This window comes from Cetorhinus maximus, chromosome 6 (assembly GCF_964194155.1).
Source record: "Cetorhinus maximus chromosome 6, sCetMax3.hap1.1, whole genome shotgun sequence".
NCBI classification, from domain to species: domain Eukaryota; kingdom Metazoa; phylum Chordata; class Chondrichthyes; order Lamniformes; family Cetorhinidae; genus Cetorhinus; species Cetorhinus maximus.
Window position 1 is genome coordinate 55,331,990 of NC_135884.1, and position 16,847 is coordinate 55,348,836.

General features: G+C 39.8%; 1 protein-coding gene across 9 annotated transcripts in view; it reads right to left on the reverse strand.

Moving 5' to 3' along the window:
• chl1b (cell adhesion molecule L1-like b) overlaps positions 1-16,847 on the reverse strand; it is a 954,137-nt gene that overhangs the window by 66,124 nt on the left and 871,166 nt on the right. For all 9 annotated transcript variants that reach the window (XM_078543741.1, XM_078543742.1, XM_078543744.1 and 6 more), the window contains one exon: positions 7,855-8,034. In XM_078543741.1, the coding sequence (XP_078399867.1) occupies positions 7,855-8,034 (180 nt within the window). The remainder of the gene's footprint in view (positions 1-7,854; positions 8,035-16,847) is intronic.

A 16,847-nucleotide genomic window follows, 5' to 3' on the forward strand; every position in this document is an offset into this window, starting at 1 on the left:
ACCCAGCAGCCATCCATCCAGTCGGGCTGGAGCACTGAATAGCCTCAGTGCCTGGGAGAGGATATAAACGTGATGGGAGCTGCCAGGGTACTGTGCACAGACTTGCAGAATCTACACCCTGTGGTCACACACTATCTGGACGTTCATTGAGTGAAAGGCACCCGGCTGACCTGCTGGCACCTTGATGACCACATGTGTGCAGTCTATTGCACCCTAGATGTGGGGGAACCCAGCAATCACTGCAAAGCCTCTGGCTCGCTCAGCCTGGCTAGCCTCATCTGTACGGAAATGAATAAATATCATTACCCGCTTCTGTCACCAGCTTGACATTAATGTGGACAGCTGATTGGGAAACTCCATAAAGATCCCCCACTGACCCCTAGAAAGAGCCTGAGGCATAGAAGTTGAGGGCCACTGTGACCTTCAGAGCCACTGGCATGGGGTTTCTACCTGCACAGTTGAAGGTGATCTCAGGCGCAATCATCTGACAAATGGAGGTCACGGTCTGCCTGGAGCTTGCTTCGGCATTGCACCTCAGACATATTAAGGTAGCAGCATCGCCGCATGTAAACCCTGGCAGCAGGATAGTGGTGTCTTCTGTGGCCCCTTCTGCCTTGGACAGCCTGCTGGCCCTGCGCCCCTTGTACCTGCACCTCTCCTCCCATAGGTCACTCCCCTTGAAGCTGCATTCGGACGCCTGGCCTCCTCTCCCTCTCTTTCTCCTCAGAGGAGGTGCCTCTAGCGGAGACCACAATCCCTATTATCAGAGTTACAGAAGGCTGCCTGATCCCTGGAAGGGTCCACATGGTCAAAATCCTCTGGGGGCCTTGGAGACGCCAATGAATCCTGGAATGAAGCCTAGAAATGCTAAGAATGAAGCTCAGAACAGAGATGAAGCTGTCAAGTTCAAATAAGCAACCAGCAGCAAACTATCTCCTAAACTCTTTACTACTCACACTAGCATTGCTGCTGACCCTTTTTATCCTGCCCTTGGATGAGGTTTTCCAAAGTGTGGGCTGCCCGCCTTGTCCATGCGACGAGCGCGAAATCGTGCAGGAAACATAAAATCGGGTTCAATTGCCTTTTTAATGACCTGAGTGGACTTTTAATTGAAGATGGCCCTGGCTCTGACACCCATGCGCGCGCCCACCAACCTGAAGCTTGTGCGCATGCAGAATGACATTGGGATGCTCCCCCAACATCTTCTCGTGCTATTTTACGCCTAATCGGGTCGGGCGCGCGCCCGCCCACGAAGCGTAAAATTCTGCCCCATGTAAATAATAACATGCTGCTGACCTTATATTACTCTAGAATTTTCAAAAGGCATTTTAAAAATGAATGCTTTGAATGTTTCTCATATTGAACGCAACTGTAAGCTCTGATGATGAGCCGCTCATAATGTATTGATCAGGTACATTTCTGAAGTTTTCAATAATTAAATACATCAAAATTTTAGCAAGCATTAATGCCTAAGTAGCAGGCATTGCTCATATCTGTGACCATACTGATGCTTCAATACATGCTTCATGGATAAAGACAGGACTAAACTAAATAATTCTGTACTTTTTAAAACCAAAAAAATACTGTGCTTTTCTCCAGCCGTACGTAGCAGGCTTTTCTCTGCGTTGTTTTATATAATATGTATATGTAGAGAAATTCTGGGAATGACAGCTAACACCCTACTAATCACATATTTCCGATATGTGGATGATACTTTCACTATATTTAAATCCACAGCTACATGTAATGATTTCCTTACATGTATTAATGGGCTCCATCCTGAGCTAAAATTCGTCTTTGAAGTGGAGTAATCAAATGAATTCTCCTTCCTTGATGTACTAGTTGAGAAATCTGCCGGGGGTTCTCTACTGCAGTCTACCGCAAGCCTACCTTCACTGGTCAATATACGCATTGGATTTCCTACAGTTCCACACGCTGTAAGATTGGTCTTATCATCAACCTTGTAAGTAGGCCCGAGCCATTTGCTCACCATACAAGCTTGATACTGAAATAGGGTGCATCAACAGCATCCTGCAGAATAATGACTAACCTGATCAGATCATTCCGCATTGTATATTATGCAAACTCATGAACGGGCCTAAGGCCATCACTTTTGGTCCTTTGGAAAAGTGCCCAGTCTACCTCAGATTACCCTGGAAGGGCAATGTATCTCAAAAGAATTTGAGCGACAGGTGAAGCTAGCTGTTTCATGCTGCTACAATGCAGTATAACACAAGTGGTATTCGGCACTAACAGGATGCTGCTGTCAAGCCAAAAAGACATTCTGCCTTTCAAATGAGTAATGTGGTATATGAATTTCAGTGCCAGTATGATGCTCGGTATTTAGGCCGTACATCCCAAAGACTAGTGGATTGTATCAAACAGCATGTCCCAGCCACAGTTCGCAATGGGCAAGATAGAGACTGTACCCAACCAGCCTGTGCTTGCAAAGCTCAAAACACAGTGTCCAACATTAGATGTGATTCCGTGATTGGACAACATTTGCTAAATAATCCTCGGCGTGCTAAGAATTACGCTGACAGCTAATTTAAGATTGTCAGTTGGGCTCTCAGTGTGGTGCATTTGTGTGTACTAGAAGCTACATATATTAACAGGTCTGTTCTTTGCAGACAGAAAGAACATGTACACATATTGCGCCTGTTTCAGCTAAACTAAATAAGTGACAGCCATTTGCTGACTCATTCCTCCGGGCAATGCCTTGACCAATCAGGGTCAAGCTGCCTGGTTTAAATTTCAAACAATGTTTGGCAGTTAACTGTCAGTCACCATCAACTGGTGCATTCTCCATGGCAATGCCTCTACCAATCTGTATTCTCTTCTCATACAGTATAAATTGTTCGTTTTCCCCTTATGTTGGCATTATTGCGAAGTGTCATGATGAGTGCAAGATGAAAAGCTTCAACATGTCTCTTTTTTCAGCAATATCAAATTCTGTACCACTAAATGACTAAAAGTGTAGATGTGTTCTTTTAGAATGCTGCTCTAATTTACCCCTAAAAATAACCTAGAAAATCTTCCGATTATGTTCATGTTGTTGCAAGCAATTAATGACTAGGGGAAATGTTTTGCCTATTTTTGTATAAGTTTCTGTTTAACTGCTAGCTTATGAGTAAAATATAGATTCTATCTACAGTTCAGAGACCGCTTGCCAAATTGAGAAATTATTATTTTCTTGATTTGGCTTGAGTTGGCATGGAATTTGATGTATTTTTGCCCATTCTGGATCAAAGAAAACAGATGAACCAAGAGAATTTGGCTCATCGACCCATTCCTCTTTCCTACAACTGTACAGACCTTTGTTACATCATGAAGTGAAGATATTTGCATAATTGCCATTTATTACTTTTAAAATGATCTTTTAAAATAAATAATGGATCTGCTTTTGGTTTCACAATAATTTAACTGGAACAAAGGCTTAATCTTCAAAATCTCATCTGGAATGTTCTGTGCCATTTAATCTAATGTGCAACAGTACTTCTTTAGTGCTGAAGGGGAATGAAATAGTCATTAGAATTTACAAAACTATAGTAAAGATGATAAAAATGTATTAAATGTTTTATGTTCAGTCTTAAATGAACCAAGAAATCACGGACTATTGGTTGTAAATGCTCAACATGAAAAACTGCGCCCAGCTCCCATTAACATAGATGGAAGCAACAGCATGGAAACAACATCATAGATCACCTTGTAGAATTAGGTATGTGCAAATTTTCTATATTTGAATACACAATGTTTGACTTTTCTCTGGAGAAACAGCGTTTACCAAAGTAGTTGCTGCTAAATACTGTAACAGCCAGAATTGTAGTTCCACCAGGTACCTTGATTTTACTTTATTGCTGAACAAACCATTTGAAAGGGCCAAGCACATCAAGTGATGTACCTGGAATTAGCTTGGTTCACATAAACTGCCTAACTAGGCTGGTTTATTTCAGGTGGTGAAAGTTCATGCATTAAGGTTGAACATTTGATCCAGGTAATTAAATATAATGGAGCTGTATTTAATCATTCCAGCACTAGAGAATTATCAAACCAAAATGCAAGGGCACAAATTCACAGCATCCTCTGTTCAGTAATTACTTGGGAATGTTATTCTGAAGACTACTGGCAAATCTGTCTTCCAATTAAAGAATAGGAGTGTGAAGTTGATTTGCTTTTTTTACATAACCTTAAGCTGTAGCTTGATTAATATAAAACTACATTTCTGTTGCACCTGTGTTGCATTATTACATTCAACTCAAATGTATGTCCCAAGGAATAGTGTTCACTGAAGGCAGTATTCTCTAAAGGCAGATCATCATATTCCAAAGTATAGCTGTGCTAGTCCACTAAAGAATGGAGGACATTAAGTTTTCAGTACAATATACACTTTGATTTACATACTATAATTTAATGATGGTTTAGTGGTAAGCTGATTTAGCAGACACTCAATATATTGCAAAACCCAAGTTCAAATTGCAACTGGTGCTTGAATGTGATTTTTCATTATTGTACATTGCCCAGCATATGATATTTTTCCTCCCTGTGTATGAGAGTCTGTCATGTATTACAAAGCCAGTAATATTTTGTTATCCCTGCATGGCAAGACACTTCATTACAATACAGCATAGGAACAGGAATAGGCCATTCAGCCCCTCAAGTCTGTTCCACCATTCAATTGTTCAATGGCTGACCTGTACCTTAACTTTGTTTACCCACCTTTGATCCTCAGTCCTTGATATCATTGCAAAATAAAAATATTTCAAACTCAGCCTTGTAAATTTTAATTGACCTAGCATGTATTACATTTTATGTTAAAAATACTCTGACTTTATCTGGCCTAGATCTAATTTTAAGATTTTGCCATCTTGTTCCTGATACCATCACAATATATGTTTCTTTCATATCCACCCTATAGAATCTCTTTATCATCACTTCAAACAACTCAATTAGATTGCCCTTCAACATTCTAAACTCAAGGGAATGTAGACCAAGTTTATGCAACTTTTCCTAATAATTTAACTCTTTAAGCCCTGCTATCATTCTGGTGAATATGCATGTTATTCTTTCCAAGATTAACAGGCATTAACTGACATTTGCGGCCGGATTTTTGTTACCAAGGTGAGTAGCTCCAGTTGGGAAATTTCCCAACTCAAGCTACCCACCTCGTTATAAGTTGCCCCTTTATGTGCTGTTTTTGCTCTGGGGTTAGGGTCAGGCCCACTGCCCTAGGAGCAGATCAAAGGTGGCCACAGGGCCGGCTGGATGCCAAGGTGGGTTGGTTAAAAGGCCTGTCTCAGTTCTCTGGGACTTTGTCCCAGTTGCTTGGTTACATTTAGGCCTGCTAGACCTCACCCCTCACAGACCATCAGGCCCCAGCCCACCCACCCATTTCCGATGCCACCATCTTGCCAACTCAGCGCCAACTAATGCGCTCCGCCCACCCCCATGGCCCTTTACAGTCCCCATGCCAATTCAATGCCAAATCATGTCCCCCACCCACTCCCAATGGCCCTTCATACCCTCCATGCCCATTCATCCAGTATACATGTACAGAACCAATGAACATTATAGTAACAATGGCATGTGTGTGAATTTCTTTTTACACCGGCACAGGGAAGTGTTGATTTTGCTTGATTGACATTTCTATGAGGTTATAGTAAGTTATTTCTCTGCAATCTCTTTTGCCAATGTCTCAATTTTGCACAAGGTTGAGAAGTGTCAAGTGCTTAAAGCTTCCATTATTGATATCTTAACGGTCTGTTTCATTGACACTTTTGTAGGAACACAGGCTTTTTTTTCCAAAAAATTACGAAAAGGTGTTTTTTTTTACTAAGGAGCTTTCACATGTCATTGTTACTCTAGGGCTCATTGGTTCTGCACATCATGTATACTGGGTAAATGGGCAAGGAAGGGTCATGAGTTGGCATGGAGGGTATGAGGGGCCACTGGGGGTGGTGGGGGCATGAATTGGCATGGGGGCTATAAGAGGCCATGGGTGTTGGTAGGGGGCATGAGTTGGCAGGGAGGGGTTATGGAAGGAATAGGTAAGACCTTTTGAAGTTACCTTTCAAAAGTTCCTGAATCCAGACTAAGGTTCACAATTCTTCTGAGATCCATGAACCATGGGGATGAGGAGAAATTTTTCCTCTCAGAGGGTCATGAGTCTTTGGAACTCTCTTCACCAAAGAATGTTGAAGGCAGGGTCATTGAATATGTTTAAGGCAGAGATAGGTACATTCTTGCAATCGTCCCGTCTGCCATTTTTAAATGGCTCCAAGGTCCTTCTGACTCTGCAAAAATCTAGCTCTCCAGATGGGATCTGAGTAATGCTTTGTGCAAATGATGCATAACTTTCTCATCTTTGAATTTTAATTTGCTTGAAATAAAGGGCAACATTCCAGTAGGTTTTTAATTTTTTTTGTATTCGTGCAGTAGCTTTTAGTGATTTAGAAATCCCTTGTTTTTCTATAGCTCCTAGTCTCTTATCATTGAGAAAATATTCTGATTTGTCTTTCTCAGGTGCAAAATGAATAACCTTACATTTGCCTAGGTTGAACTCTGTCTGCTATAATTTTGCCTGCTCACTTAGTCCGTCTTTGCGATGGCCTACTCCAATCCACTCAATTTACTAATTTATTATCATCTGCAAATATGATCAAGTCATTATCGTATCTGGTAAAAGCTGAGGCCCTAATTCAGATCCCCAGGAAACACCACTCGTCACATCCACCAATCAGAGAACAAACCCTTATCCCTACTCTCAGTTTCCTACCTGCCAACCAATGACTAATCCATGTATAAGGTTACCTTCAATTCTGTGTGCTCTTATTTTTTGATAATCTCTTGTGCAGAACTTTGCTAAATGCCTTTGGAAGCACAAATAGACAATCTCCGTACTCACTTCACTGCCCATCACATGTTGGTGACCTCCTCAAATAATTAAATTAAATTAGTCAGGCCTTACCTACTATTCACAGATCCCTGCAGAGTCTCTTTGATCAGCTCATACTTGCTCAACTGTTCACTAACTCCATCTCCAATGATAGGTATCTGGTTATCTGATTTCTCCCTCTTTCCTAAATAATTAAGTAATATGTGCATTTTTCCAGTCAAGGCACAATCCCTGAATCTAGAGAGCTTTGGGAAAGGCTGACTAATTCATCTGCATTTCTTCACCTATTTCTTTTAATACCTCGGCGTGGAAACCTTCACAGCCCAGGCATTTTCGATGTTAATTTCAATTATTTTCTCATCATTACCTTTTTTTTAAAACATATTTTAAATCCACCAAGATGACTTATTTTATGGCCAGCTTAAAGTTGGCATTTTGTGCTTTACCTCTATTGTTAAAATGGATACCAAGTACACATTGTTCCACAACCTAATGCAATATACGTTCGAAGCTCAGAGGTGGTAGTTGTTACGTATAGATAGTATTTGTGCAGATTGCAGAGCTGTTTTGATTGTACACAGATTTAAAAAATACTACAGTTTATATATTTTCATAATTGCTAATCACAATTTGGGATTTAATATGGAACAGGTTATGTTCTGTATATACATTTCACAATTTTAGCTTATTGTTGTCCCTCTAATTTATATATTTACAATTGCCATTTTTACAGAATGATAAACCAACCAAAATGAGTGAAACAAATAAAAGTAACTTTTTTTCTGTTTACAGAGGATGCAATGTCATTACCAACTGTTCTAAATTATGTAGAAAGATTAATACTTGATATGCAACAGGGATCTTTATGATTTCAATAATCAGCAATCTCAAACATCTTTGATACTGTATTTCTGCAATAATCTGTAACTACAGATTCCAATTTGCGGGCATAGTTGTCTTACCTCCTTCCATAACTGTTGTTCCTTCTTCTGTAATAAGTTTCCCAGGTCCAGCTTGAGTGTAAGCATTCAGGTAGAACTTATATTTACTGCTGGTGTCCAGATCAGACACTACTATCTTGGTTGTATCAGGATCCGTAACATTAATAGTATTCAAGGCACCAATTTCTTCTGTGTCATTAACTGTAAAATAAAACACGTAACTGTGAAACTTTTGTAATTAAGGGTCTGTACCTGGAAGATTCAAAGAAAAGAATTTTCATTGTTAGTTCAGCAACTAATTGAAGTAAATGAATAGCTACAGAAAAGCCGCACTTCTGCTTGATGTGCACAGTTTTTTTTGCCAAATGCGCGCAATGACGAGAATACTGGCCTTTTTCTCTCCCAGTAGGTTGGTTAATGCATACCTTCTCTTTAGATAGTAAAGTTTTATTTCCCTTGCTAGCATAAAGGACCTTCTTCTCTGCTCTTTTCTCTCAGGATATTCATATGGCTCTGATTTTGTGATATCAATGATGGCAAAACTGTCAATGTTCACCTTCATTACTCCTCGGAAACCAGCAACAACTTCTGGAGACCATGCATCCGCAGTTAAGTGTTAAAATCCAGAAGTGGCTGTCAGTGATGAGGAGATTTATTTTTCTCTCAGGTCATTGGTCTGTGGAATTCTCTTCCCAGAGAGCAGTGGAGACTGGGTCATTGAATATATTCAAGGCTGAGTTAGATAGACTTTTAGTCGACATGGGCGTCTAGGGATACGGGAGGAGGAGCAGACAGGTAAGTGGAATTGAGGCCAAGATCTTACTGCTGATGGAGCAGGCCCAAGGGGTTGAATAGCCTACTTCTGCTCCTAGCTCTTGTGTGTTGTGATAGGGTGCGCTGTTGAGATCCCCCTATACTGCAATCAAGTAGAAATCACTGAGTTGGTGAAAACATGCATTTTTACCCTTTTGATCTTACTGTAAAAACCTTTTTTGAATGAAGTGTAACTGGGATTTTTAACAGCATACCAGTTCATATTGTTGAACAGCCTCACTGTCCCTGAAAAATGTCATATTTTTCCATCATGATAAAAATATCACATGTTTAATATAATGTTTTCTTGAAGTTTGATTATGATATTTTAGGTTCTACCTTAATCCCATGGGTATGTCCCAATCATTTGTTTTGCTCTCTGTAAAATTTTAATAAAAAGTGAAAAATTCAGTGCGCTGTGCAACCTGGCTTGTTGTCTGTGATAATACTTCAATTGATTGACTGCTTACCTTATTTAATTGCATCTTTATTGCTGGGCATATAGTGATCTCTTTGGCCACACCAGATTCAAACTGATGAAGGGAAAGGGGAAATCCAGGCCACTGAGATTGCAAATCTTTATTGGCAGCTTCTTTTGAGTTTAGTGGCAAGTGTTAAGTCGCTGACCACAAAATCCGAGCCATTAAATTCTGATTATCATGCAGTTCCACAGCAGCTCAAATTGGGGTGAGTAGCAATTCAAATCTTAATATTCAAAGTGACCAAATAATACACTGGGTACAAAGACTCATATAAATAAAGTAACAACCTTGCATTATTCATGGTCATTACACAGTAAATGTTGCCTAACAATTTGTATGATATAGTGCTTTTCAAATCACTGAAGTGTTGCTGAAGCAGATATTGAACTACATAGCTGGTATTTTCAGCTCTATTATGGCCCATTAATTAGTGTATAATGGGGTGCAAATGTGGGAAGAGGTAATGATTGCTGCTCATAATGCTCAGGATGCATGTTTTGGACGAGAATGATCACTAATGAAGGTAGTTCTTGATGGAATGTGGCGAAAATTTTATTTCAGCATTATAATGAAGGCATATCAATGTTCTCTTTTCTTCCTAGCATTTATTGCAGATATGCACCCAGGCTTCAAATGTCTATGTAAGACAGGAATCCAGAATTACTGGAAGCCACTGGATGCAACAATGATGATTTAAGAAGAAAGAGAGGCACAGATGGCTGTTTTGAAAGACTGGACTCAGAATTTGCTGGGAGATAACAGCAAGTTTAAATGTGCACAGTGATACTTATATGGTAATTGGCCAGCAATCTGTAGTGAGGAAGGACAAACCCATGAGTTGTGAATCACCACAATTAGCCATTAGCCTTATGAAAGTGAGAGCTTGCCCTTAACCTCCTCATGAGTCTCAAGAAATTATTGCATTTTACACATCAATTAAACTGACTGCTAAACATCAGAACTAGCATTTAAAGATCATTGCAAAGATCATTTCAGGATGAAATTTTTATTCTTGCAATGTTGCTTAACAAATTCGCCCCAGCAAGGGAACAAGTTAAATTCTAGTATCTCATTCCTGGGTAGTAAATTGTTTTTAAGAGAGTTTCAAGTCTAAAATGTATTTTTTTCTTACTTTTCCTTTCTGGCTTTTTTTCTCCTCTCTCTTAATCCAATTTTTCTTTCCCTCACTTTATTCCTCTTTCTGTACCTAATTTCACTCTAATTTGCCCTAGTTTCTTCTCCATTTTCCTCCATTTCTTTCTCAATCCTTAAACTTTCAAGGAAGGGAGCCGAGTAGAGTCACCTGCTATAATTTGACCTAATCCCTGCATGAAATCCGGTTTGAGTGCTAGGTGCTCCATCACTTGCTCAATCAAGCTAAACATTAATAGCACATTTTATCACTTACTCATTCCCTCCCAAGCGCTAGCCCAGATATATCCACACTGCGTATTTTAGACTGTGAGCTGGAGAGGAGTGTACAGGGTATAATAAAGCACGAGTGATTCAGAGCAGGTTGTGGTAACAGAGAAGAAGGAATCTTTCATCTGTAGATCTAGCTCGTGCCTTTGCCTTGTTTGAAGAGCTCGAGGACTTGGGCCTCATGGGATCTTCTTTTCCAAATATATATATGAATTAGGAGCAGGAGCAGGCCATTTAGCACCTCAAGCCTGTTCTGCCATTTGATAAGATCATGGTTGATTTGATTGTGGTCTCAACTCTGCTTTCCTGTCTACCCCCAATAACATTTGACTCCCTTGTTAATCAAGAACCTAGTTAACTCTGCTTTAAGCCTATTCAACGATCCTGCCTCCACTGCTCTCTGAGGAAGAGAATTTGTGATTTTTATCTGTGAAACTCTATGCAAACTCTGCTGTTTTGAATCTGTTTAAGTAAACTTACTTCTTTAAGCCAAATTCACACCTGAGTGATTTTTCAATATCTCGTAATTCTCAGGTAAGAACTTAATGGAGGTCTCAGGAGTGACGTCTTACAGTGGATAACAATGAAGAACAAAACCCCATCAGATCTTTTCCCCCTACCTGGCCCAGGAAGCCGAGGCCAGTTGTGGCACACTAATTCAGTGCATACTGGGGAATAGGCCTAGAACTTTCTTGGCTTGTATTGCACAGTTCCATGCTGGGCTGCAATTGTTTTTATTTGTAAAGAAAAACTTTGGATAAAGCTTGAAAGCAATATTGATTGCTTGCATCTTCAAAACCTAAAACTGAAAAAAAGAACTCCCAGGTAGACAGCTTCACATGGTGAAACTGCCAAATCTCATAGACAATGATACATAATAGTTAGCAGTGATGCAACATAAGGAAAAGCAGAAGTTTTATTCTTAAATACCTATCATCTTCAATAAAGATTTCCCAATCTCAATGGAGAGGCTTGTGCAATGTTAATGTACTTTAGAAATGTGGGCGCATTGACCACATGATCTTCAGACCATTAATTTAAGTATTTGGAAAACCACATGCAGCGTGTGCCAAAATTTCTGATATGCCCCAGCAACAGGCAATGCTTTCTGCTAGTGGTGCAAATGCAATATTTACCTGTAGAACCAATGCATTTTATACAGTTACTACTCATGTCTCTGCTGGTTTACTGCAAGTAAATGTTCCCTTTCCAGAACCCTGCTTTTGCTCTACTTTCAGTATTTATCTACTTTTCCCTTAACAGATGCAATATTATTTACCTCAACCACCTCTTGCAAAGTATTCCACCAACTCTATGAAAAGAAATTTCTCCTGATGATAATTTTAAATTAATGACTACGTGTCGCTGACTACCTAACCAGAGGAAAATGTTTTCTCTATTCATCCTTTCAAAATCCAACACGATCTTACAAACCTTTATTAAATCTCTTATTCTACACTGCTGCACTATAAACAGTGCCAGTATCTTAGGTCTCTCCTAACATCTACATTTTCCTATCCCTGTTATCATCTTGGTGAATCCATACTCTCTGGGTTTAATGCCCGTCGTATAATGGGACACGTAATAATGCACACGGCACTGTGCCTGTGATGTAACAAGTGACTTCTACAAATTTATGCTTACTACTTTGCTCTGATGTTTTATGTCCCTGTTTATAAATCCCAAAAATCCCAAAAATGCTATCCTTTACTCCAAAATTAAGAGTGTGGACATGATACACCTGCTGCTGCCTCTTAAGGAGACAAAGTGGCATTAAAAGGGTCAACAGCTGACTTTGAACAGCTAGTAGGTTGTCTCATTTGCTGGCAGCAGACATTAGATTAACTAAAATCTTGCAAATCATACCCAAATTTCCAACAAATGCACCTAGTGGGTGTGGCTCCCTAATGGGAAGTGCAAATTCAGTAAATGGCCTCTAAATGCTTAAGTTTGATTTGCTTTCTGTCAACACTCCAAATACATTTTGCCAACTCACAAAGTAGCTAAAATTAGATGTTGTTCTTCCTTCATGATTACTGGGACCAAACAGGCATACATAGCATTCTGGAATTTACAGATGCAAACAATAGCATTTCTAGCCACAGCATGCAGTCAGATTGCATGCTAGTTTTGCACATCAATACGTTGGAGTTGGTGGTAGTTCAAGATCTAGGCAAAATTCTAATAACAAGAAGTAACATAATTTCATTTTCAACACTTTAATACCATGCTTGTCACACTGCATGAGATTAGCAGCAACATGGAGCAACTTCAACAAATTCCTCATTTCTACTGCGTTGTGAAATTATAGTTGCAACACTGAATGCTTGTCTGACATCTTACAATATTCCACAAAACAATGTCTGAAAATTGATAGATGCAGTTAAACAACTTAAGGGAGAGAAATTTATATGTGTTACGCCATATTTTGGGGTGCATACCAATGTGGGATGGCCTGTGCCTAATTTGCATAGGCAGTAGTCCCACTGCTAAATGTGTGGGGATCATATTTTAGGCATCCTAGGCAGGTGGGCATTAAGTCCCTTAAATATGTTAAAAAGAGGCCTAACACCTGTTTTAGGGCCCTTTCATAAAATTTCTTGTCAACTCTTCACATGCCTGATGGTCACTATCAAACGGTAAGTGTCAGGAGTGTGTAAAGCAAAAGAAAAATTGGTGGAATCAGCTATTGTGGAGCAAAAGTGCTCAGCTACATCAATAATATGACAGGGATTTTGAGGCAGCAAAGTGACAAATTTCGGCAGGAAAGCTGATCAAAATCAGCAGCATTCCAAAATTCAAATTTATTTTTTAAATCAGAACAAAACAATTCACTAATATCCTCATTTTTGTACCTCAAATTATTTTCCAGCAAGACGCCACCCTAACATACACAATGGGGGAAATTTTCCAGTCCCAGCTTCCACGGGAATTTTGCGAGCGGGATGGAAAAATTTGGCGGAGCAACAAAAGGTCCATTGACTTCTGTCATGAATTTCCGTGGGACTGGAAAATTCCAAACAATGTTTTTGACTGAATACAATCAGATATTATCCCATTTTTTCTTGAAAGTTAGAGGAAGAGAGAATTTGCATAGCATTTTTCATGACCTCAGGGCATCTCAAAATGTTCACAGCCAGTGATGTAATTTATAAATGTAGTCACTGATGTAATGCAGGAAACATGGCATCCAATTTGCATACAGCAAGCTCCCAGAAACAACAATGGCATAAATGGCCAGATAAACTGTTTTAACAATGTTGGTTAAGGGATAAATATTGGTGAGCGCACCAGGAATAAATTATGCCATGGGACCTATTATATCCACCTGAGAGGGCAAATGAGGTCCTGATTCAATATCTCATCCAAAAGATGGCACCATCAACAGTGCAGCATTGAGTCAATGTTAGATTCTGTCAGCCTAGATTTTGTGTTCAAGCCTCAGGAGTGGGAATTGAAGCAACAACTCCCAACTCAGAGATATTTCTGAATAAGTGCTGCTTGATAGCACCATTGATGACACTTTCCATCATTTTGCTGTTGATGGAGAGAAGATTGATGGCGCGGTAATTTGGCTGGTTAGATTTGTCCAGCTTTTTGTGGACTGGACATACCTGGACAATTTTCCAAATTGCTGGGTAGATGCCAGTGTTATAGCTGCACTGGAACAGCTTGGTTAGGGGCGTGTCTAGTTCTGGAGCACAAGTCTTCAGTACTATTGCCGGGATGTTATCAGGGCCCATAGCCTTTGCAGTGACTTCAGTCATTTCTTGATAACATGTGGAGTGAATCGAATTGGTTAAAGACTGGCATCTCTGATGCTGGGGAGTTCAGGAGGAGGCCAAGATGGATCATTCTGGCAGAAGATAGTTGTAAATGCTTCAGCCTTGTCTTTTGCACTGACGTGCTGCACTCTCCCATCATTGAAGATAGTGATATTGGTGGAGACACCTCCTCCAGTGAGTTATTTAATTGTCCACCACCATTCATGACGGGATGTGCCAGGGCTGCAAAACTTTAATCTGATCCGTTGGTTGGGGGACAACTTTGCTCTGTATATTGCATGCTGCTTCCACTGTTTCACATGTATGTAGCCCTATGTTGTAGCTCCACCAGGTTGGCGCTTCACTTTTAGTATCACTGTTTCTGTTCCTGGCATGCTCTCCTGCACTCTTCACTGAACTGGTGTTCTTCCCTGGTCTGACAGTAATAGTAGAGTGAGGGACCTGCCGAGTTATGAGGTTTTAGATTGTGGTTGAATACAATTCTGCTGCTGTTGATGGCCCATAGTGCCTCTCTGATGCCCAGTTTGAGCTGCTAGATATGTTCTCAATCTATCTCATTTAGCACAGTGGTAGCGCCACACAACATGATGGATGGTAGCCATAATGTGAAGATGGGAGTTAATCTCCACAAGGACTGTGCGGTGATCACTCATACCAATACTCCCATGCATTTGAGACAGGTAGATTAGTGAGGGCGAAGTCATGTCAGTTTTTCCCTCTTGTTGGTTATTTGACCACCTAGTCTAGCAGATAGGTCCTTCAGGACTCGGCCAGTTCGGTCAGTAGTAGTTCTACTGAGCCGCTCTTGATGATGGCCATTGAAGACCCAAACCAAAGTAAATTTTGTGTCCTTGTTACCCTCAGTGCTTCTTCGAAGTTCAACATGGAGGAGTAATGATTCATCACCTGAGGGAAGGCAGTAGGTGGTAATCAACACTTGATGTGTGCAGCTGATTCTGCATGGTTATTGGAACTATTTCTAAAGTACAGAGCAGGGAACACAGAGGTTATTCGCCTGGCAGATATTTTTGTTACAAGTACTGGCAGAATATTGGTGGTGAAAATGTGTTTCCAATTTAGCGGTTTCCAGCAGTAATTAAAAATACAATACATACCCATTTTACCCGGCAGTAATCAGTTTACATTCATCAAGTAGAACGTTTAGACTGCTTTAGCAAGCTCAGTTCTGAAAGTAGTGCTTTAGAAAGTTCTTCAGGTTACTGCATTATCTCCAGAAATTTTAAAAGAAATCATAAATGAATTTATATGCCATATCATGTACTTTGGTAACTTCTAATCTGGTTTGATAAAGATCAATTTCTGTCCTTGAGCTACAGATAACAGCAGGTAGAAAATGCACTCTTATTGTATCTCCAAAAATCAGAAGGATTTGGAAGCCTGATTCATCACAGTAACCTCTATTATTCTGAAGGCATGATGTTAAATCCATGAAAAATTTTTCTTTGAGACCTGAAGTTTCACTTGAATCAGAAATGGAACTGTGATGCAATTGCTTTAAAAAACAAAGTTGAAAGATAAATTGATAAACAATATTGAAGGTGAAAAGCAACCTAGCAGAAACAGAATTCTTCCCAGGGTAGAATGAAACCTTGATCTGAATGGTTAAACAATGACATCAGAAAAAAAGAGCATAAAGAGAAAAAATAAATATTGAGATAATTTGGTAATTATGCAAACATAAATCCAAAGGTCGCAACAAAGGCTGGAACAATATATTGAGGAAGATACTATAAAGAAGCTTTAAGGTCCAAGTGGGACTTCTTAATGATCAAACAGTTAAGACATTAAACAATATGAACACAATTTTGAATCATTGTGCCATAATAGTTTTCATTGTGGAAAATAATTATTTCCCAAAGGCTCGATCAGAGATCATGAAAAAACATAAGCTAGTGTTTAGATGGGAGCCACAGTAAACCATTCAGCCCCATAAGCTTATTTCACTATTTGAACTGATGACGGCTGAACTCAACTCCATTAAATCATTATTAAAAACATTGAGCTTTCAGTACCTGATGAGAAGATTAAGTCTTTTAATTCATATAGTAAGGAATGGGCGTGCATGAGCTAGCTCCCAGAGCTAGATTTTCCCATTGGAAGGCAACACGCTTTTGCCTCCAGCTGTGAAGTGGGGCTGGGGTCTTTATAACCTGACAGAACGGCCAGTTGCCTAATTACTGGCCAGGGGACAGAAATGTAAATGGAACACGATGAAGTGGCCTGATTCAACGGCCATTGCTATTGCTTAAAATAATTGAGAGAATCGTCATTTTCAAAGTGGCTCGGGCAAATGGAAAGCTGGGACCCAGGATAGGTTAGGGAAAGGTTGGTGAGTAAGTTTCTATGACTTGTTACGGTCAGTTGAGAATTGGTAGCTCCCTTCTCTTTCAACCCATTTGTTGACCGCACAGGTGTATTTTTTTAAAGAATCTGCTTGCCGATTCAATAAGTGTTTAACTGTTTAAGTGTTGTGATTGTAAAAGACACACAC